Genomic DNA, 22,837 nt, shown 5'->3' on the forward strand with positions numbered 1-22,837 from the left:
CACCTGTAAATACATCAAGCACAATTTAAGTGTTGTTTATAGCAGCGCAATCAGAAAATGATGTGCCAAAGGAAATATCAGAACAATAGTCTTTGTGTAGGTATACTGTATGACACACTTTTATAGAGACTGGTATATGATTCCTCTGTATCAAAGGTCATCAAAAAGCTTTATTAGAGGAGGTGAGTATTGGGGTTAGCCGTAACATGCATTAAAGGGGTATTCTCATTAAATCAACGTCATTCTTTTTATTATAAAAAGTTATACAATTTTCCAATATACGTTATGTATCAATTCCTCACAGTTTTCTAGATCTCTGGTTGCTGTCATTCTATAGAACACTTCTATGTTTACTACTAGTGGACAGAAATCTGACCATGGTTATATAGGTGCACGGCTCGTTCTATCACACAGCTCTGCTTACTTCCCTTGTTATAACGAGCTGTGCACCTGTGTGACCATGGTCAGATTTCTGTCCACTAGTAGTAAACCTAGAAGCTTTCTATAGAATGACAGCAAGCAGAGATCTAGAAATCTGTGAGGAATTTATGCAGAAAGTATATTGGAAAATTATGTAACATTTTATCATAAAAACAAGAACAATTTTTTTGCTGAAATGAGAATACCCCTTTAATCAAAATGGGACAGTCGATGGAGCTTCAATAACTGTCCTACTACTTGCTAGTCACATATTGTAATGAATCACAGATGTGGAGTTGGTGTAGGGTACTGATGGTGAACCTTTTAGAAACAGAGTGCCCAAACTACAACCAATACCCTGGTGGTATTTGCAAGGTGTCAATACGGCAATTTAAGCAGTGACTTCTACTCCCTGCTTTTGTCACAGATTTCCCTGAGGACCCCAATACAGCAGAAAGAAGTAGGATTTGGATTATCATTGTGGCTTTTCCCCAGGGTGCCCTGTACAGATAAAATCACAGAGCCTGGAGCAGGAGCTCTGTCCACACCTCCTCGCACCTCCTCACTCCTCCTGCGGCTCCAGTCACTTAAAAATAGCACTGAACATGGAGTGTCCTCAGCTGCCTTGGACTGCAGGAGGCCTTAGTTCCTGTCTGGTGTACTCTGTGCAGGGGGGATGGCCTGGTTGCCCTTATAGAGGTCAGGCTAGGAACTTACATTGGATGCTCCACTCATGTTACAGTGTGTCCAAAGCCTATCCGTGACAAAGACGTCAGCTGACATGAATAATCGGCTGTAAGGTGCGTCTATCGTCTGACGCGGTAGCTAGATCAGCATGTTCAGCACATGTGCTGGCCGGTACATGCACGCCAAAGGCCTTCGGCTTAATAATGTCATAGTGCCATGAGCATCTCTGGCAATCACACTTGTAATTGACAAAAGGTATTGGAATGATCCACGGTAGTAAATTGGATTTCTAATTAAGCACATAACATATTAAAATCCAGTTTATATAAAGTTATGGAAATCATAATCTGGATAGGGGGATCTGGGGTGCCGGCTATAGTCTGTACAGGGGCTGTCTGGGTTGTCAGCCATAATCTGGATAGGGGGATCTGGGGTGCCGGCTATAGTCTGTACAGGGGCTGTCTGGGTTGTCAGCCATAATCTGGATAGGGGGATCTGGGGCGCCGGCTATAGTCTGTACAGGGGCTGTCTGGGTTGTCAGCCATAATCTGGATAGGGGGGTCTGGGGCGCCGGCTATAGTCTGTACAGGGGCTGTCTGGGTTGTCAGCCATAATCTGGATAGGGGGATCTGGGGCGCCGGCTATAGTCTGTACAGGGGCTGTCTGGGTTGTCAGCCATAATCTGGACAGAGGGGTTCTGATGCGTCACTCATAATGTGGACATAGGGGGTCTGGGGCTTCAGCCATGACCTGTACAGGGGGGACTGGGGTGTCAGCTATAGTCTGGGGCATATGCCATAATCTGGACAGGGGGAGGTCTGGGGGCATCGGCCATAGTCTGCACAGTCTGTACATTGTCACATGGATTGTGCTGGACTCCTTTTAGCAGGAAGCAGTAGGTTGTGGGTGATAAATTACAGCTGAGCTGTGTATCTTGAACGCCTGCATGGTACAGATAAACTACATGTAGGTTACAAGAAACTTCAGAATTTCTTCATTTACCTCATTGTGAATGGATAAATATTAATGGCAAGTTTTCTAAGTTACATATTGTTTTCTGTGGATTCTCTACCTTTTTTTTACTGGAAACAGCTTCTTTCACAACCTCACCTTACACAAGCCTTATTCATGCAAGTCTTTATCTGTACAGACCATGTGTTAATGTATACACGGTTTAGGTCTCTGGCCAGCATATGCCCAATGACAAATACTACATGGTATTCATTTATTTGTGTGATTGACTACAGACCAGGTCGGCTCCAGGTTTCAGTAGGCCCCTGGCCGGCAGAGCATTGAATACTTATGTACAGCCTTATGTGGACCCCCCCCCCCCCCTCAGGAGCCCTGGGTCCCAGCACTTGCCCAGGTATGCTCAGTGCTGGTGTCGGCCCTGGCTACATTTATTTCACAGTTTTACATGTAAATGCATCATAAATGTGTGGTTTTGGAGGAGACTCTTTAGGCTGCTGTCAGGTCAGTGGCTTCAATGTACTGGGAATGACAGGTTAGGCATCTGCGTTTATAGCCTGGTGGTATATCATATAGTGCTTGGTGACCTAGGAGAGAATAGTGTTTGGGATATTTTCTACATGTTATGTGTTTTCAGCTTGTACTGATGTATAACATTATTTGCCATTTTATATTCTTTGTATTTCTCTTTAAGCGTGGCAGTAGTCTCCACATCCAAGATAAAGATGGATTCACTGCACTAGACCTTATAATGAAAGATCGCCCTTCTCACATCATTTTCCAAGTTAATGGTAAGTACCTGAATGACTGGTTCATTTTACCAAATTGTGAAATTTGCCAAATCTGGCATCTAAGTAGTTAGCATGAAATACATGTATAATTTGGTTCTCATTGTGTGAGCAAGGGACAAGAGGAGGGAGCTAAAAGTGACATCTGGAACCTGTTACTGTCATCTTTCCCTGTTCAACTTTCAGGGACCCTGATGGGGAATTTTACTTCCTGTCATCGCCCATCTTACCCATCACTCAATTCAGTTTTGTTTACAATGTGTTCATGTTGCGTTACAATCCCATTAAAATAACATTTACCCTAATGCAATGTAAATGCAACAAGTGAATGTAGCCTCAGGTTACGTTCACATTTTCTTGGGGGCATTGTTATGCTGCAGAACAGTGGGGAAAAAAAATGAAAGGTGTTGTTCAGCACCATCAAGTTATTGCGCTATCCAGTGGGGTTCAGAACCGGGGTCTTTGTACCCTCATATGAACAGAGCAGCTTGTTGTACATGTGTCTGCTGGTCTTTTCACCCCTACGGGGCTGTTTAATTCTGTTAGTGCCAAAGACGGTGCATGAAGCACAATTGCATGCCAATGAAGGAAATGGAGACTAGGATAAGTTGGGTAACCTGGACACAGCGGGTTGGAAAGTGCATTGGACGGAGCAGGGATCAGCCTCCGCCAAGGAACAATACAAACTCCAAAGAAAAAATGATCCAACTTCAGATTCAATGTAGATGATAAAAACTTGTGTATTTTATTTCCCAATTCATTAAAATACTATTCGTAGAACATCCAATAGGGACAAAAGCACAAAGGTCTGCAGGCGAAGCCGCTGCACTTCACTAAAATATCTTAATCGTGGCTAAGATATTTTATTGAAACAAATTTTTGTACTTTTTCCCCTATTGAATGTCTAGTATTTTAATCAATTTGGAAAATATACACAAGTTTTTATCATCTACTTTGAATCTGAAGCTGGATCATTTTTTCTTTGGACCATAAAGGAAATCTACCATTTGTTTTTTGCATTGTGAACCAAACATAGGTTGAGAATGCTGTTGCTACATTGATGCAGAAACCTTGCGAAAGCTGGGTTGCATGCTGGCTGCCTACACAGGGCTTCCTGAACTGTCCAGGCAGGACTAATTGGGCCTCATTCACACTTTTCCTGGATCTCATCCCGAGTGTAGCACACGGTCAGGTGGAGAAAGAAGGGGGGAGTGAGCGCATCTCATTCATAGATCCAGGCACTTTGACTGTGATAATCTTCTTATGTTTGTTATCCATGGTCTCCTTCCTCCTAAAATCAACTTTTAAAATTATGCTAATGAGCATGAAGGGCTATGGGCGTGTTTCCAGAGCGCCTCCCTGCTGTAGCTTCACAGGCTGCTTCACTGTTTCATTCTGCTCCCTCAGCACTTTCTCCCTTGCTCTGCTGCAGTTAGATTACATCAGGCAGAGAAAGTTTCAGCACACGGGGGGTGGGGAAGGAAGCACTCATGTGCAGTGTAATAACTTTAAAATCGGCACCATGGAGGGGCTCCTGTAACACCCCAAAGAGCCTCTCTGGCTTGTTAACGTTAACCTTAATTGTAAAAGTTGATTTTTAGAAGACCATATATAACAAATAAAAGATGATTACCAAAGTCACAGTGCCTTGGTCTATCAGTAAGGGTAGTTTATCTATGCTTGATTTTGATGGTAGATTTTCTTTAACAGAGGTCATATAAATATGAATTGCGTATGTAATTCATCAGTTGATTTAAAAGACTAGTATGTAGTACAGCATTTTCCATAATTGTTTTGCAGTTAGTAACTTCCTATGGAAATAGTGGTCACCAGGGGCTACTAAATCTGGGTCTGTGATATTCGACCGACAACCCCTTAAAAGAAATGTTACTACTGTATATACCAGAGTATAAGCCGACCCAAGTATAAGCCGAGGTACCTAATTTTACCACAAAAAACTGGGAAAAAGTATTGACTCAGGTGTCCACAACACAGTGCCCCCGTAGGTGTTGTGTCCACAGAACAGTGCCCCCGTAGGTGTTGTGTCCAAAGCACAGTGCCCGATTAAAAAATTAAGTTAGTACTCATCCTCTGGCGCTGTCCCCCTGCGTCCTCTTTTCCCTGTAGCAGGTCTCCAGGTTCCCGGGTCGGCAGATGAACTTACGAGCTGCCGGCAGAGTCGCCGCCTGCTGAAGTCATAGTTCTGTGCTGGCAGATTGCATCTGCCAGCCCTGCCCGGAAACCTAAAGACCTGCTACGGGGAGAAGAGGACGCCAAGGGACAGTGCCGGAGGTCGAGTACTAACTTTATTTTTTTCTATATTCGAGTATAAGCCGAGTGGGGCCTTTTCAGCACAAAAATTGTGCTTAAAAGGTCAGCTTATACTCGAATATATATGGTACATATGGGTGCACAGGGTATTCAGAAAGGATTCTTTTTTTTTTTTTAACTATTACCTCAAGCAATACAGTTTGACCGGTTAATAAATTAAAAAAATATACTGTAACTCTTTGGTTAATATAGATGTTTATATGATAAACCTATATTTACCGTATTTGTTTTTATTTTAATTCAGATCCCACTGAACTGTATACCTGGGGGAATAATATAAATTTTACCTTGGGCCATGGCAGCCAACAAAGCAAAAGGCATCCTGAACTGGTTGATATGTTTCCTCGCTGTGGCATATATATCAAACAGGTAACAAGTAGGTCTCATAGTAGTGGATAAAGTAGAACTCAGACAATAGTTTTTTTTTCTGTGGCCTTCATAGTTGTATGATTTAAATTGTTCTTACCACTGTCTGTATTTGTTGGTTCACTTCTGTGATGTGACCAGCAATCAGATTGTCCATCTCGCACAATATCTTATATCCTCTGTTCACTCCTATGAGGCTTATCCCTCATGCACACAATGTTTTAGCCCATGCGCTATCCATTTATAAAGTCAGTAGCTCATGTGCACATTTATTTCGATGGGCTCATGCACATGGCTATGTTTTCCATGGGCCTGTGTGCAAGCTGTGTGCTATTCCTGCCTGTGTTTGCATCTTGGACCTTCCTATAGAATGCAAAATCAATGGCGGCACACAGATAACACATAGGAGTCATCTATATACAGTCTGTATTTGCAGATCTGCTGCTAAGTAACAATGTAATCTTGTATTATCCACTTGTATAGTGTTGGAGATTTGTATTAAACTTCTGTTACTTGTTTCTTACAACTTCACCAGTGAAGTGAGCTAAAAATAAGACTTTTCTTTTTAGATGGTACTATGTAAATTTCACTCAGTCTTCCTGTCACAGAAGGGCCAGGTCTACACCTGTGGTCATGGGCAAGGTGGCCGACTTGGTCATGGAGATGAAGTGACGTGCCTGGTAGGTCTCTGCTCCATCTTTTCTCATATCATGTTATTTACAAGAGAAATTTTGTAACCAACCGTTTAGAAGTAAACTGTTCTTTGTGAACCGTTATTAATGGGGGTCGTGTGGTGCTGCTGCGGGTCAGAAAATAGGGAGCATCATAAGACTATGAAGCTGTGCTTAAATTTATGTTTTTTTTTGTTTTATTTTAAAGGTTCCACGATTGGTGGAAGGATTGAGCACCCATTCATGTAGCCAGGTGGCTGCGGCCAAGGACCATACAGTGGTTCTAACAGAAGATGGATATGTTTATTCCTTTGGCTTAAACACGTTTCATCAACTTGGCATCCTCTCTTCTATACCTAATTGTTCTGTACCAAGACAGGTATGCCTAAGCTGTCATATCTTTGTTATTGTATAGAACGTATTCTGTAAACTGTCGCCAAATGCCAATGTACAGCATGGAATGACAATCCCATAAAAGGGGTTGTCTTTGACTGTAAAAAAAAAAAAAAACCTTGGAGGGGCTGCTTAAAAAAATAAACGTTAACTTGCCTCCCGGCGTCTTGCAGTGCCATCTCTCCGGTCCGTGCCCCATGTAAACAAACAGGGTAATGAAAGCCGCTGTGCGCTAAGCTTGTGACCGTCCACCAAGGTTTTTTCTTTTTACAGCCTCGGACAACCCCTTTTAAAACATCATATAGCATAATCTTCCTTATGATTTTGTGACTTTCCTTTCATTACTACCTCTGTTTTTTATTTTATCCCTTAAATAGGTTCAGGCCAAAACTTTGAAAGGCAAGACTGTAATAGGAGTTGCTGCTGGCAGGTTTCACACGGTACTATGGACTAAAGATGCTGTTTACACAATGGGACTAAATGGTGGTCAATTAGGTATGTATTGTGTCCGACTGTTCAGATTAGAACTCCTTAAGACATTCTAATGGCTTTGTTTACTTCCTTCAGGGTATCTACTAGATCCTCATGGAGAAAAGCTTGTCAGCTGTCCTCGCCAAGTCTCTGCTCTCCATCATAAAGACGTCAATATATCACTGGTCTCAGCAAGTGACGGAGCTACAGTTTGTGTCACTGATCGTGGAGATATCTACCTCCTGACGGAGTACCAGTGCAAGAAGCTTGCATCCAAGTATGATTAACGTAGTGTTATTTCTTTCTCGAACTTGTTGCTGTTACTTCCCTGATGTAAATAAGATTTCTCCCACTTCTCCTCTAATTTAGGCAACTGAACTTAAAGAAAGTCCTTGTATCTGGTGGATTTCTGGATTGTAAGGTTGATGCACAAACTCTCAAAGATAAGGGTGGACAGCCTGTTCGTTTTCTAGCCTTGGATCAAGCTGGAAGAGTAAGTTTGCTTTCTTTGATCATCACAATAGATATATTTGTATCATTAAGTTAGGGTTGTGCATCACATCACGCTGACAGCCGCTGGCCTGTTATAGTTTCTGTCTACGGCTTGTAGGCTATAGCGGGCACACACCCTGCTGAGGCTCTGTATACAAATGTAGGCCGGTGATGCACCACACTACACTGGCACGCTTTAGGAAGGTAAGTATACAATCTTTATAATGTTCGCAACCCCTGGGGTCAATAGTAATGGAAAGCTCTATCCAGGAAAACCCCTTTAACAAGACTTGATAACTGCTACAGAGGCATAACTAATGTTAGGTAGGAGAATATGCTTGAACCATCTTTTTGATTTACAATTATGTCCTAGTTTAATGCTAAACTGTGTAAATATTGTTTTCTTAAAGGTATTTTGCTGGAAATCAACCAATAGTTCAATGAAACCGTGTCGTTGGGTGTATGGACGCCAAGTGTTTGTGTCTGATTTTGCCCTGAATAAGAATGGAATGTTGTTAATCACATCTGATGGAGAAGGATTTAGTGGAAAGTGGGTGTCTGAAAAGAAAAAGGGTATGTAATGTTTGTTTTATTACTGATGAGAAGGAACATGGAATCTTGGAAGATTGTCACCAGAATGTTAGCTTTTATACCTTATTCTAGTTTAAGGCCACTGTACAATATTGAGGGTTGGTTATTGGTTGCAGCTGCACAATTGATGCTCTCATTGATGGGGCATTTTGAGGCCAGAACAATTTTTTATTTAATTTTTTTTTAGTTTTTCATTGTGAAGATTCCTCTAAACAGTTTAGACAAACAGCTGCAACCATGCAATTTTTAGATTCAATGTTTTTTTTTTGTCCTTATTAAACAGAAAATATGTATCCCACTTCTTGAGATGGAAGCCATACAGTGTCATATTGCAGCTATAGGAGCATCTATATTTTTACTATGCCTGGCAGGATGACCTAGCACTGTCTATGTACAGGCATAAGGAAGATGGATAGCAATTGGGTGATTTGATAAAATATATATATCTCCTTCCTGCACCATGACGTACAGTTACCTCATGGTGTTCGCTTGGGGGCGATCACTGCAGAAACCCAGTGGTAACTATTGTGTTTGCGGGGGTTTAACCTATTGATGATGCAATCATGGTGACCGCGGCATCTATAGGGCATTACCGGGAAGATCGTTGCTATGGCACTCCTGAGGTCCGATGAAGAACCCTAGGGCTGATGGCTGAAAATGCCTTTCAGCACAGTATAACAGTGCTGCTGTCAGCTTATGCAGAATGTACAGGCTGACTATGTAATATGCTACACTATGTAATATACTACTACATGCCCTGATGCTCCATAAAAATCAAATACAACTTAAAAAAGTGAAAATCGCCAAAAAAAATTACATATTGAGTATCACCATAGCCATAACAACCCATACAATAAAATTGTCACTGAACACTCACAAAAATGATGATATTTTCACACTTGATAAAAGCAGGATAAGAAGTGATCAAAAAGTAACATTTACCATGACGCCAATAAAAAGTACAGCTTGCCCAGCAAAAGAAATCCCTAAAACAGCTCTGTAAAAAATAATTTAAAAAAATATTATGCCTATTAATACATGTTGATGCAAATACTAGGGAATTTCTCATAAAGTGAGTGCTATATTCTGCAAAACAAGCCAACCATAAAAGCTGTATAAATGGTTATTGCCGTAATCCTGCTGACCCGTAGAAAAAAGATAACCTATTATTTTTAGGTAACGATAAGTGGCCCGAAAAATAAAGCTAAAACCCTAAACCAAAATTTATTTTATTTATTTTATTAACCACCACCAATAAAGAATTAATAAATTCTTATCAATTAGTAATTTAATTCCACTAAATAATGTAACGGAAAAGTGGATCTCCATTTTGTTTTAACCCTGTGAAACACTCAAGGGGCTAACAAACTTCTTAAAGTTGATTTTTCACACATTGAGGGGTGCAGTCCCTAAAATGGCATAAATTATGGGGTTTTACTCTCAAAGTCACTTAAAGTTGCCTCTAAATATAGGTTTCAGCGGTTTTCATAAAAATTACAAATATTGCACCCAAAATTCTGAACCTCCTTACAACCCAGAAAAAAGAGTGGTTCATAAAAAGCCATGCCAATATAAAGCAGACATCTGGGAAATTTTTATTGTGAAGTTGCTTGGGTGCTACGATTATGTGAATGAAAAGCACAACATTTTGAACTTTGTAAGTAAGAATTTTTAGAATTTTTTTGCCAAATTTACGTTTTTTTTCATAACTAAACAAAAAAAATCATCCAAATGTTTCAACTACTTTGTTTTTTCGTCACACATTTGTACTTTAATCTCAAAATCTCTGGATATGTTAAAGCTTTACAAAATTATAACCTCTTATAGAGACACAGGGCAGATTTAAAGGGGTTTGCCCATGAAAGAAAATTCTCAAATTTAAATCCCATAGTGATGTTTACACAATACAGATAATTTTTATCCCCTTACTTTACAAATTTACTTTAAAATTCCAGAGTGTGGGGCGGGGACTCTCTAAGCAGGCACAATATGATCCCGGTAATGTTGTGAGCTGACAGTGTGGTTAGATTATTACAGTCCAGGTTTATATACACTTTAATTTAGCTTCAGAACATTCTACTAGTATCTGAGACCTAGAAAGAGAGATGAAACATATCAGATTATGAGATCCATGAGCTGCATATTACAGCCATAACATACACAGTACTGCTATATCTGACATACACTCACCGGCCACTTTATTAGGTACACCATGCTAGTAACGGGTTGCCGCAGATTTGTCGGCTGCACATCCCTGATGCGAATCTCCCGTTCCACCAGATCCCAAAGATGCTCTATTGGATTGAGATCTGGTGACTGTGGAGGCCATTTGAGTACAGTGAACTCATTGTCATGTTCAAGAAACCAGTCTGAGATGATTCCAGCTTTATGACATAGGTAGATGCTGAACGTGGATTTGTTATGTGACTGGGTTTAAATTAAAGTGTATATAAACCTGGACTGTAATAATCTAGCTTGGTTATTTACAAAAAAAGGTCCCTAGGGACCTCACTGAGACCCATTGGTCTAAAACTTAACTTTTAATATGTTTGAAGCTCTAAAAAGTTTTATTTGGATTGTTCGAACCTATTTCAAGACATACACATTAAAATTCTACAGATCCATGGTGTACAGTGTATTATTATTTGTGTACAAGTCCCACAAACGGAGTCTTTATAGCCCGACAACTGGCTTCCAACACTCATATATAGCCCCGGCACCCCTGAGGACGCCAACAGCTTGGCGAAACATGTCGGGGGGGGGGGCTATCAGTCAAATTTTAGACAGCATTGATATGGTGTATAGGGACTAGCATCTATATCCAATAATTGTTAGAGAGTGAGGAGCAACATTAATCCCAGATAGGTAGAACTCCAGTGTCAGCCAATGGTAGCATATTGCCATACGAATTATAGCAACTAAGTTGCAGAATTAATAAAAACACCACTGATTGAACACACAGTCAGTATCTACTTACGAATAACCCCTGGAGCTCTCTCTCCTGTAGTGTACTGACACAACATAAAACTCCTCTCATTTGGGACTTGTACACAAATAATAATACACTGTACACCATGGATCTGTAGAATTTTAATGTGTATGTCTTGAAATAGGTTCGAACAATCCAAATAAAACTTTTTAGAGCTTCAAACATATTAAAAGTTAAGTTTTAGACCAATGGGTCTCAGTGAGGTCCCTAGGGACCTTTTTTTGTAAATAACCAAGATTTATGACATGGCGCATTATCCTGCTGAAGGTAGCCATCAGATGTTGGGTACATTGTGGTCATAAAGGGATGGACATGGTCAGCAACAATACTCAGGTAGGCTGTGGCGTTGCAACGATGCTCAATTGGTACCAAGGGGCCCAAAGAGTGCCAAGAAAATATTCCCACCACCATGACACCACCAGCCTGAACCGTTGATACAAGGCAGGATGGATCCATGCTTTCATGTTGTTGACGCCAAATTCTGACCCTACCATCCGAATGTCGCAGCAGAAATCGAGACTCATCAGACCAGGCAACGTTTTTCCAATCTTCTACTGTCCAATTTCGATGAGCTTGTGCAAATTGTAGCCTCAGTTTCCTGTTCTTAGCTGAAAAGAGTGCCGTGGTCTTCTGCTGCTGTAGCCCATCTGCCTCAAAGTTCGACGTACTGTGCGTTCAGAGATGCTCTTCTGCCTACCTTGGTTGTAACGGGTGGTGATTTGAGTCACTGTTGCCTTTCTATCAGCTTGAACCAGTCTGCCCATTCTCCTCTGGCATCAACAAGGCATTTCCGCCCACAGAACTGCCGCTCACTGGATGTTTTTTCTTTTTCGGACCATTCTCTGTAAACCCTAGAGATGGTTGTGCGTGAAAATCCCAGTAGATCAGCAGTTTATGAAATACTCAGACCAGCCCTTCTGGCACCAACCACCATGCCACGTTCAAAGGCACTCAAATCACCTTTCTTCCCCATATTGATGCTCGGTTTGAACTGCAGGAGATTGTCTTGACCATGTCTACATGCCTAAATGCACTGAGTTGCTGCCACGTGATTGGCTGATTAGAAATTAAGTGTTAACGAGCAGTTGGACAGGTGTACCTAATAAAGTGGCCGGTGAGTGTATAACACATACTGTCGGATCTGCTGTGCATCCCCCTCCCCTGTATAAAAATCTTTTCTGTCTGTCGCTTTACTCTCCTCATGAGCTGCCGGCAGGAAGTCCGTGTCTGTGTGAGCTTATTATGCTCCACAGAGAAATATTTGTCGTCATTCCAAAGCATGTCCTCAGAGGGGTCTGAAATAAAGCTCCATGCTGTGCTTGATATTACAGTTCAGCCACTTTTACTTGATTGGGCCTCGTGACCAATGTATGTAACCTCATGGGCCAGATGAGTGGAAATGGTGTACCTCCTCTTATCACACTATCTTTTTCTATATGAAGAAGTTGTACTACTCCCATAAAGTTGTATGTAGTGTCTTCCTTTTTTATTTTTAATCATTTGTTCACAAACTCTTTCCTTTCCCTCCTCAGAACATCCAATATCGGATTCTGTACCCGCTGATATCCATAGTGTGTATGAAAGGATTTCTCTGGAGAAGCTGGCGTTCATCCACAGGGCAGTCAGTGTCACAACAGATCCTAATGGATGTAATTTTGCAGTATTGCAGTCAGACCCCAAAACCAGGTGCTTAATCCCTCCTCCCATTTGAATTGCGTTGGGTTTTGCACTGGATTTGTTGCACACAATTACAATTTCAGAGTGATATAAAATTTACGTTATTGTACTAATTGTCAGACATATGCAAACTTGTTCCTATTGCAGTTTCAGGGTGTGTTCACACATGGCCTTCTGACTCATGAATTTTAGATGCATGCGTTCAAAGCAGACAAATGCATAGTAACATAAAAACGCATATGTGTTAGACGCATGGGGCAGAATGCTGTGTGTGAACACACCCTCAAAGAAATTCTGTATTTTATGTGTAGTGATTTGTGTATGATCTAGTTTTGCCATAAAATAATTTGCAGGAAACAATCGACCCTTTTGCGGTCTTTTGCTGTTTGAGGGCAGACTTCATATAAACCTCATAAATCATCATTTTACACATAGGGCATAGGTGGATTTAATGTAATGTACCATAGGACACATTTGGGGGAGATATATTATTGCACCTGTGCCAGTTTTTTGTCCAGGTCTTTGTGTCTCATGTGTCTTTGTTTTTTTCACATCTATTTATTGTGTCACGGTTGCATCTTGTGTCCGACAGTTTTTAATACTGTGCACATAAAGATGTGTGGTAATGTGTGTTCCTAGTTTGCAACACATTTATAACTGATTTATAATCCAACTCAAATGTGTCGCAACAGCATGAAACAAAGTGCACCAAGAAAAAGCAGGTGTAACTGTGTACTCGCCCTGAAAACAGACCAGATAAATTGAGCATATTATCCTCAAAACACTATTAAATAATATAACTTGCACAAAGCAAGTACAATAATAAAAAGTTGCAACGTGCACAGTTTTACTATATTTGGGCCATTATGTATTATTCTGAAATGTTATCAATCGTGAATAATCTTTTGTAACATAGAGTATGTCCAGAGCCTCTAGTAATCTGTTAAGCCTAACCACAGACCTAAACAGCGTGTATAGTGTTGCACCCACAAAAATAGCTATCGCTACTTGCTGTTGTATGGACAATGTGTTGCATGTAACATGGTGGATGAGATTTTGGCATTGTTTGTGCGTTATCATCCTTGGAAATAATAAACTTTAATAAAATGACTTTAATACTTTCTTTTCTTTCTCATAGCCTTTATGAAATCCCAGTTGTGTCGTCTTCTGTTTTTGTGGAAGATTTTGAGAAGTTATTGAATGAAGTAGATGAGATGGACTCCATCCACGATGTGACATTTTTGGTAGGCTCGCAGTCTTTCCCGGCACATAAGTATATTCTGGCTATGAAATGCGACGTCTTCCGAAAGCTGCTTTTATCTGCAGACAACAACCAAGTTGACTTACCAGAAATTTACCAAAATGGAGAGGATTCGGCTGGATGTGATTTGTTTGTCATCGAAAAAGTGTCTCCTATTCTGTTCTCCTACATATTGCAATTTGTCTACACAGACAAGTGTGATATGCTTGTCCATGGCCACCGGCCTAGATGCATTCAGAAAGAAAAAATAGAAGAAAATCAAGATGCAATCATTTCAGATTTTAAGCAGCTGAATTTTCATGAAAATGTTAAAGGTAAATCGGCCTATGAGGTCTACAGAAACAACCAGATCACTGCAGACAATGACAAGAAGAAAGGCAAGGGGAAGCCTTCTAAGAAAAGCAAAAATGTGAGCGAAGATAGTAGCCCTGTTAAAATGCTGCAAACTCTGGCCAGGAAGTTTGGACTGAGTAATCTGAGTTCAAGGTTAGTAAAGCTCTCTATAACCATTAATGAATGTCACAGGGCTGTAAAGGGAACCTTGTTGGGTATTACGGTGCAGGCAGTTCCGCCAAAAGTAGACCACAGATATTAAAGGGTTGGTTCGTACTTTGCAGCCACAATATTGATATGAAAAATGGAAAGCTTTTGCCTGTGTCATATAGAACTGATGATTTATTGAGGCTGCAGAGTCGGTAAGCACTCTGCAGAGTCCGACTTGCACTCCATCTAAATGGTCACAGACTCCATCCCCACAGCCCTGTTTTCCTGGTCACTCTAGTTCTAAGATGAATGCAGAGGAAGGCGAGTATTTAATTTTCTGTCTGCTCTGTGGGTCTCCAGTATTATTTTTGCCCGTTCTGTTTTTTTTTATTATTGTCATCTGATCTGGGGTCTCTAGGTATTATTATTGTCTGTCTGCTCTGGGGTCCCCACTTTTATTATCTGCTCTGAATTCAGTATTTGGTTGCTGGATTGGTATTTATTGCTGTTTTGTGGTATTTATAATTTCTGGGATAGCATTTTGTGCTGTACTGAGGTTGTTCACCTCTTGCCTAAATCCTTTTTATGACCATTTAACCCCTTCACGCTCCGTGGCGGATATATCTGTCATGGAGCTATGAAGAGGGCATATCGCAGCAAAGACCCATCGCTAACACCCAACCACGGGTGTTAACCTTTTCTTTGCCGCCACCAAAGTCGCCAGCGATCGTCACTCCCCCGAACGTCATCGGGGGGCGGCGATCAGCTGCCATGGTAGCCTCGGGTCTTCGTTTGACCCGTGGCTGAATGGCTCATGCCTATCCATTACAATGAGCTAGTGGCTCATTGTAATGTATAGTGTGCAGAAATGCCATATACTGCGATACAGAAGTATTGCAGTATATGGTAGGAACGATCTGACCATCTAAGGTTAATGTACCCTAGAGGGTCTAAGAAATAGTGAAAAAAAAAAGTTTAAAAAATGTAAAAAAAATAAAATATTAAAAGTTCAAATAACCCCCCTTTCCCGAGAACTGATATAAAACATAATAAACAGTAAAATTCACAGACACATTAGGTATCGCCGCGTCCCAAAATGCCCGATCTATCAAAATATAAAAACGTTTATTGACGGCGGTGATCTCCAAGACGGGAAATGGCGCCCAAATGTCCGAAACACGATTTTTACACCTTTTTACATTACATAAAAATGTAATTAAAAATTTATAAAATGTTGCCCAGTCCTCAAAATGGTAGCAATGAAAACGTCGGCTCATTTCACAAAAAATGACACATCACACAGCTCCGTATACCAAAGTATGAAAAAGCTATTGGCGTAAGAAGATGGCAAAATTTTTTTTCTTTTTTGTACACATTCATTTAATTTTTGAAAATGTGTTAAAACGCAATAAAACCTATATAAATTTGGTATCACCGCGATCGCACCGAACCAAAGAATAAAGTGAAAGTAGTAAAAACTGAGCCCACAAGAACGTGACGCACACACTTTTTTTTTTTTTTTTCAATTTTTCTACATTTGGAATTTTTTTCCGGCTTACCACTACACGGCATGGAATAATAAATAACATCACGGGAAAGTAAAATTTGGTAAGCACAAAATAAGCCCTCACACAGCTCTGTACACAGAAAAATTGAAAAAGTTATGGATTTTGGGAAGATGGAGAGCGAGAAATGAGCGAAAATACCCTGTCATTAAGGGGTTAAAGGACATTTCATCATATTTTTTTTTTCTCAAATGTATTATGAAAAAATATTTACCTCATATTGCACTGATCAAAGAGTACAAATGTATTATATATTTGTGGTGTCGGACTCTGACTCCACCCTTTGATGGATCCTTAACTCATTTTATAATGTTTTCATTTCATTGTGAAGTAGAGCAAAATTAAAGACTATACATGGGCTTTTTGGGCTACTGTGATAAAGTTACTGTGCTATAAAGAAGTCAATAATTGTTAATTATTATAATTTATTATAATTCCTTATATGTAATCCCAAGACTTCCATGTTAGCAGGCTTTAGAGCCTATGTTCAGCTTCATTGTAAAGAATGATATTTTTGTGACCTCTCTCTAGTAGAGTAGTACCTTGTACCCGCACAGCTTTCAACAATGGACTTCTTGGCCTATAATTCATGTGGCTTGTCGTGTTGGCCGTTCTAGTTTTCTACCATAGAGATGGCGGAGATGGTTGAGGGACCCATGTTCTGTAATGTGAGTGGTGGAAGGGAAATGCACATCCATGACATTGGTTGTATATCCTGGTAATAAATTGTAAACGTCAGGAATAACATAATATCCTCGTAAATATACATACCGTATATACTCGAGTATAAGCCGACCCGAGTATAAGCTGAGACCCCTAATTTTGACACAAAAAATGGAAAAACCTATTGACTCGAGTATAAGCCGAGGGAGGGAAATGCATTGGTCACAGCCCCCCCCCCCAATATATAGCCTGCCTGCCCCCTGGAGTATATAGGCAGCCTGCCTGCCCCCTGGAGTATATAGGCAGCCTGCCTGCCTGCCCCCTGGAGTATATAGGCAGCCTGCCTGCCTGCCCCCTGGAGTATATAGGCAGCCTGGCTGCCTGCCCCCTGGAGTATATAGGCTGCCTGGCTGCCTGCCCCCTTGAGTATATAGGCTGCCTGCCCCCTGGAGTATATAGGCTGCCTGGCTGCCTGCCCCCTGGAGTATATAGGCTGCCTGGCTGCCTGCCCCCTGGAGTATATAGGCTGCCTGGCTGCCTGCCCCCTGGAGTATATAGGCTGCCTGGCTGCCTGCTCCCTGGAGTATATAGGCTGCCTGCCCCCTGGAGTATATAGGCTGCCTGGCTGCCTGCCCCCTGGAGTATATAGGCTGCCTGGCTGCCTGCCCCCTGGAGTATATAGGCTGCCTGGCTGCCTGCCCCCTGGAGTATATAGGCTGCCTGGCTGCCTGCTCCCTGGAGTATATAGGCTGCCTGCTCCCTGGAGTATATAGGCTGCCTGGCTGCCTGCCCCCTGGAGTATATGGGCTGCCTGGCTGCCTGCCCCCTCGAGTATATGGGCTGCCTGGCTGCCTGCCCCCTCGAGTATATAGGCTGCCTGGCTGCCTGCCCCCTCGAGTATATAGGCTGCCTGGCTGCCTGCCCCCTCGAGTATATAGGCTGCCTGGCTGCCTGCCCCCTGGAGTATATAGGCTGCCTGGCTGCCTGCCCCCTGGAGTATATAGGCTGCCTGGCTGCCTGCCCCCTGGAGTATATAGGCTGCCTGGCTGCCTGCCCCCTGGAGTATATAGGCTGCCTGGCTGCCTGCCCCCTGGAGTATATAGGCTGCCTGGCTGCCTGCCCCCTGGAGTATATAGGCTGCCTGGCTGCCTGCCCCCTGGAGTATATAGGCTGCCTGGCTGCCTGCCCCCTGGAGTATATAGGCTGCCTGCCCCCTGGAGTATATAGGCTGCCTGCCCCCTGGAGTATATAGGCTGCCTGGCTGCCTGCCCCCTGGAGTATATAGGCTGCCTGGCTGCCTGCCCCCTGGAGTATATAGGCTGCCTGGCTGCCTGCCCCCTGGAGTATATAGGCTGCCTGGCTGCCTGCCCCCTGGAGTATATAGGCTGCCTGGCTGCCTGCCCCCTGGAGTATATAGGCTGCCTGGCTGCCTGCCCCCTGGAGTATATAGGCTGCCTGGCTGCCTGCCCCCTGGAGTATATAGGCTGCCTGGCTGCCTGCCCCCTGGAGTATATAGGCTGCCTGCCCCCTCGAGTATATAGGCTGCCTGCCCCCTCGAGTATATAGGCTGCCTGCCCCCTCGAGTATATAGGCTGCCTGCCCCCTCGAGTATATAGGCTGCCTGCCCCCCTGCCCCCTCGAGTATATAGGCTGCCTGGCTGCCTGCCCCCTCGAGTATATAGGCTGCCTGTCCCCTGGAGTATATAGGTTGCCTGGCTGCCTGCCCCCTCGAGTATATAGGCTGCCTGGCTGCCTGCCCCCTGGAGTATATAGGCTGCCTGCCCCCTGGAGTATATAGGCTGCCTGCCCCCAGGCAGCCAGGGGGCAGGCAGCCTATATACTCCAGGGGGCAGGCAGCCTATATACTCCAGGGGGCAGGCAGCCTATATACTCCAGGGGGCAGGCAGCCTATATACTCCAGGGGGCGGGCAGCCTATATACTCCAGGGGGCGGGCAGCCTATATACTCCAGGGGGCGGGCAGCCTATATACTCCAGGGGGCAGGCAGCCTATATACTCCAGGGGGCAGGCAGCCTATATACTCCAGGGGGCAGGCAGCCTATATACTCCAGGGGGCGGGCAGCCTATATACTCCAGGGGGCGGGCAGCCTATATACTCCAGGGGGCGGGCAGCCTATATACTCCAGGGGGCGGGCAGCCTATATACTCCAGGGGGCGGGCAGCCTATATACTCCAGGGGGCGGGCAGCCAGGCAGCCTATATACTCCAGGGGGCGGGCAGCCTATATATAGGCTGCCTGGCTGCCCGCCCCCTGGAGTATATAGGCTGCCTGGCTGCCCGCCCCCTGGAGTATTGTAGGCGCCGCCATTTCTCTCTCCCGAGCGGCGCCTAGTATGACGTCGTACTAGGCGTCGCCAGGGACAATGATATGGCGGCGCCCAGCGCGATGTACAGAAGATAGAAGACGGGCACGAAAGCCAGAAGAGGACCCGCGCGGACATCTGGGGAGCAGCGCTGCACATCGGGGCCACCGGAGGGTGAGTACATAAGCACATTTTTTGTGCTGAAAAACTCGGCTTATACACGAGTATATACGGTAAATAGTATCATATTAGCGGATGGTATTAGTTGTTATAAAACGTAATAATTGAAAAGGAAATGATCTAGTGCAGGACAACATAGTACACAGCTACTCACTCTGTTCTATAACAACTAAAATATACCGTGCACATGGGGAGATTATTTACAGATAGTATTCAACAATCTTCTTCCATTTATGTGTCTATTTTTCTTGTGCTCCTACAAAGTGTTTTGTAAGGTTAGCGGCCATTTATGGAGTATGGACTTGAGAACTGCTGTCATCTGTACTAAAAAATGAAAAAAGACAGCAACCCATGTAATTGCCAAAAGCTATTTTGTTTGATGAACGCAGCCCAGGGTCCTAGGGTGCAGGATCCATAGTCCAAGACGAAAAAAGAGAGAAGGCCACAGCATCCAATATGATGAAAAAATGTAAAACCTTTTTTCACACAGGCATAAATAAAACTGAAACGTTTCGATTTGCCATGAATCTTTTTGCAGTTTTTTCTATGCCTGTGTCAATAAAGGTTTAACCTTTTTTCATCATATTGGATGCTGTAGCCTTCTCTCTCTCTCTTTTTCTCTCTTTTTTTTTGTCATCTGTACTATTCATCTGCCTTTAAAAGTTTAGTGTGGAAGTATCTAAGTGCAATGTATACTCGTATATACGCGAATATAAGCCGAGCCTAATTTTAACACAAAAAACTGGAAAAACCTATTGAGTCGAGTATAAGCCGAGGGTGGGAAATGCATTGGTCACAGCCTCCCAGTATATAGCCAGCCCCAGTGTAGTATACAGCCTGCCCAGCCCCCTGGAGTATACAGCCTGCCCAGCATCGCGATATAGAAGAGGACCTCCCGGGGGGTGGGGGCAGCTCGGAAGGCGAGTACAGTGTTTATTTCTTTTCATGACTCGAGTATAAGCTGAGGTGAGGTGTTTTTTGTGCTTTTACTTGAGTATATTCGGTATGTACATATGATTATTCTAGTGTGCGTCCTTTATATGCATATACATACAGTGATCTTGTTTGTGTGTATACATGTGGTCACCCTTGTCTTTTTGTTTGTGTGTCCTGCACTCTTTATGGATGAGTAGAAATATCTGCCATTATGCATGCGTTTCTGCATGTACATGTTAAAGGCCAGGTACTGGGTGTCACTCCAGGAGCTGGTGTAGTGTTAGGATATCATGGATTTGCACACATTACTGTCCACACTTACTGGGTAGGTAGATATGTAGAGCTTTGCCACGTTTATATGTAAAGTATTTTAATAGTATATAAATATCTTTATGCTGGAATAAAAGGATCGATGAGGGGCTCTTACTGCATTTATATATCTAGCATACTGTACTGTGTAGGCATAGTCTATAGATTTAATATTAGACTGCTGCTACACAAATTGGGGGATTTTTTTCACCGCTGTATCTCATTTATAGACTGGGGGAGATTTATTAATTTGTCTACGACAGAATTCTGTCGTAGTTTGTACTAAGAATCAGTCTTCACCGCATTTATAAAGGTTTTTAGATCGTTTTCTGGCTCTCCTACGACTAGCTCGACAAAAGAAGCGTGGCCTCACGCTAAAAATACTGCTGACCCGTCAGAATTTTGTCCTAATTTTCTAGCGTAAAGTAAGCCAGCTAATAGGAGGTGCAGAGTACAACTAGACAGTCTTTCACACTAGAAGATTTATCATCCAGCACCAGGCACTTATTCTGCACCAGATTCATATAAGACTGTATAGTTTAATTCTGCACTGTCTAACCTAAGGACACTATTTAAAAGCTGCCCTAGTGTTCACTCATTCTACCTGCCAATCATTTATTAGGCAAAATTTCTTAGTTTTCATAGAATATTATGGGATTTATTTCACCTTTTGTAACTCTGTTGCAGACTGGATGGAGTCAGATGTGAAAATGGAACCATTACTGTTGTTCACAAGAAGAGTGGAAATAGACCAAGGTTTAACATGAAGAAATGGTATGTACCATGAGATTTGTATAGATTTGTTGCTATCAGGTCTGGGACAAGGCCCCAGGCTGACTCTGAATTGCAGAGTACTGGGGCATCCACATGTTCAGATTTTCAGATGCAGTTTTTGATGCCCAAACCAGGACTGGATTGAAAAAATGGCAGCTCCCGCTGTTTTGCTTTTTGGCGGCCAGAAACAAGCCAGGAGACTCTGCACTCCACCCAGCATGACGTGGTACCCTTACACGTCAATAGCAGTGGTTGGCTGGCCAGATCAGGTGACCCTGGGATAGACTAGCCGCTGCCCGCGCTGCTCGGATCATTCTCTGTCTGGATGCCGCTAGGGAGAGAGCTGCTGCTGGTCAGGGAAAGCGTTAGGGTGTTCTATTAGCTTACTGTTAGGCAGGAGTGATTCTACAACAACCCAACAGCCCTTCTTAGGGCTACAATAACGTTATACTTTTTTTTTTTATTTGCTTGTGGCTGGGCTTGCTGGCACTAGTAGTGCAGCTAGTACCATATTGTGAGGAATTTGCAGGGGGACTTGCTACCGTTGTGTTTAGCTCTTAGTGACACACATATCCACCTCAAACACCAAAGTGGGAAAATTTATTAGGGGTTTGATTTCAATTAGGCAGAGTCTGCCAGTTTCTTTTTATTTTACGTTTATTTTTTTAATAACTCAGTGTCATCTCATCTTGCATAGTAGTGTGCTTTAATACTTGGCTAGAAAATAGCCATAGGAGAATCCAAACGGCTTACTTACGCCTACAGTAGCGTTATATATATTTGATTTCTGGTTGATCTGCTGGTGGCTGTAGTTGCTGCAGTGCATCTACTAGCAAATTGTGAGCAATTTGGAGTGAGACTTGCGACCACTGTGTTTTGCGCTTAGTGACGCACATATCCATCGCAAAGACCAAAGTGGGAAAATTTATTAGGGCCCGGGGTTGGATTTCAATTAGGCACAGTCTGCCATTTCCTTTTTTATTTTACGTTTATTTTTTTCATAACTCAGCGTCATCTCATCTGGCATAGTAGTGTGCTTTAATACTTGGCTAGAAAATAGCCATAGGAGAATCCAAACGGCTTACTTACGCCTACAGTAGCGTTATATATATTTGATTTCTGGTTGATCTGCTGGTGGCTGTAGTTGCTGCAGTGCATCTACTAGCAAATTGTGAGCAATTTGGAGTGAGACTTGCGACCACTGTGTTTTGCGCTTAGTGCCGCACATATCCATCGCAAAGACCGAAGTGGGAAAATTTATTAGGGCCCGGGGTTGGATTTCAATTAGGCACAGTCTGCCATTTCCTTTTTTATTTTACGTTTATTTTTTTCATAACTCAGCGTCATCTCATCTGGCATAGTAGTGTGCTTTAATACTTGGCTAGAAAATAGCCATAGGAGAATCCAAACGGCTTACTTACGCCTACAGTAGCGTTATATATATTTGATTTATGGTTGATCTGCTGGTGGCTGTAGTTGCTGCAGTGCATCTACTAGC

General features: G+C 42.7%; 1 protein-coding gene across 2 annotated transcripts in view; it reads left to right on the forward strand.

Annotated features, from left to right (window-relative positions):
* Positions 1-22,837, forward strand: part of IBTK (inhibitor of Bruton tyrosine kinase) — a 65,031-nt gene that overhangs the window by 4,497 nt on the left and 37,697 nt on the right. For both annotated transcript variants that reach the window (XM_072142061.1, XM_072142060.1), the window contains exons 3-13: positions 2,771-2,867; positions 5,440-5,564; positions 6,131-6,241; positions 6,441-6,611; positions 7,003-7,120; positions 7,193-7,373; positions 7,466-7,589; positions 7,999-8,161; positions 12,701-12,854; positions 13,984-14,592; positions 21,253-21,339. In XM_072142061.1, coding sequence (XP_071998162.1) covers positions 2,771-2,867; positions 5,440-5,564; positions 6,131-6,241; positions 6,441-6,611; positions 7,003-7,120; positions 7,193-7,373; positions 7,466-7,589; positions 7,999-8,161; positions 12,701-12,854; positions 13,984-14,592; positions 21,253-21,339 — 1,940 coding nt within the window. The remainder of the gene's footprint in view (positions 1-2,770; positions 2,868-5,439; positions 5,565-6,130; positions 6,242-6,440; positions 6,612-7,002; positions 7,121-7,192; positions 7,374-7,465; positions 7,590-7,998; positions 8,162-12,700; positions 12,855-13,983; positions 14,593-21,252; positions 21,340-22,837) is intronic.

The sequence above is a fragment of the Engystomops pustulosus genome, chromosome 3 (assembly GCF_040894005.1).
Source record: "Engystomops pustulosus chromosome 3, aEngPut4.maternal, whole genome shotgun sequence".
NCBI lineage: Eukaryota > Metazoa > Chordata > Amphibia > Anura > Leptodactylidae > Engystomops > Engystomops pustulosus.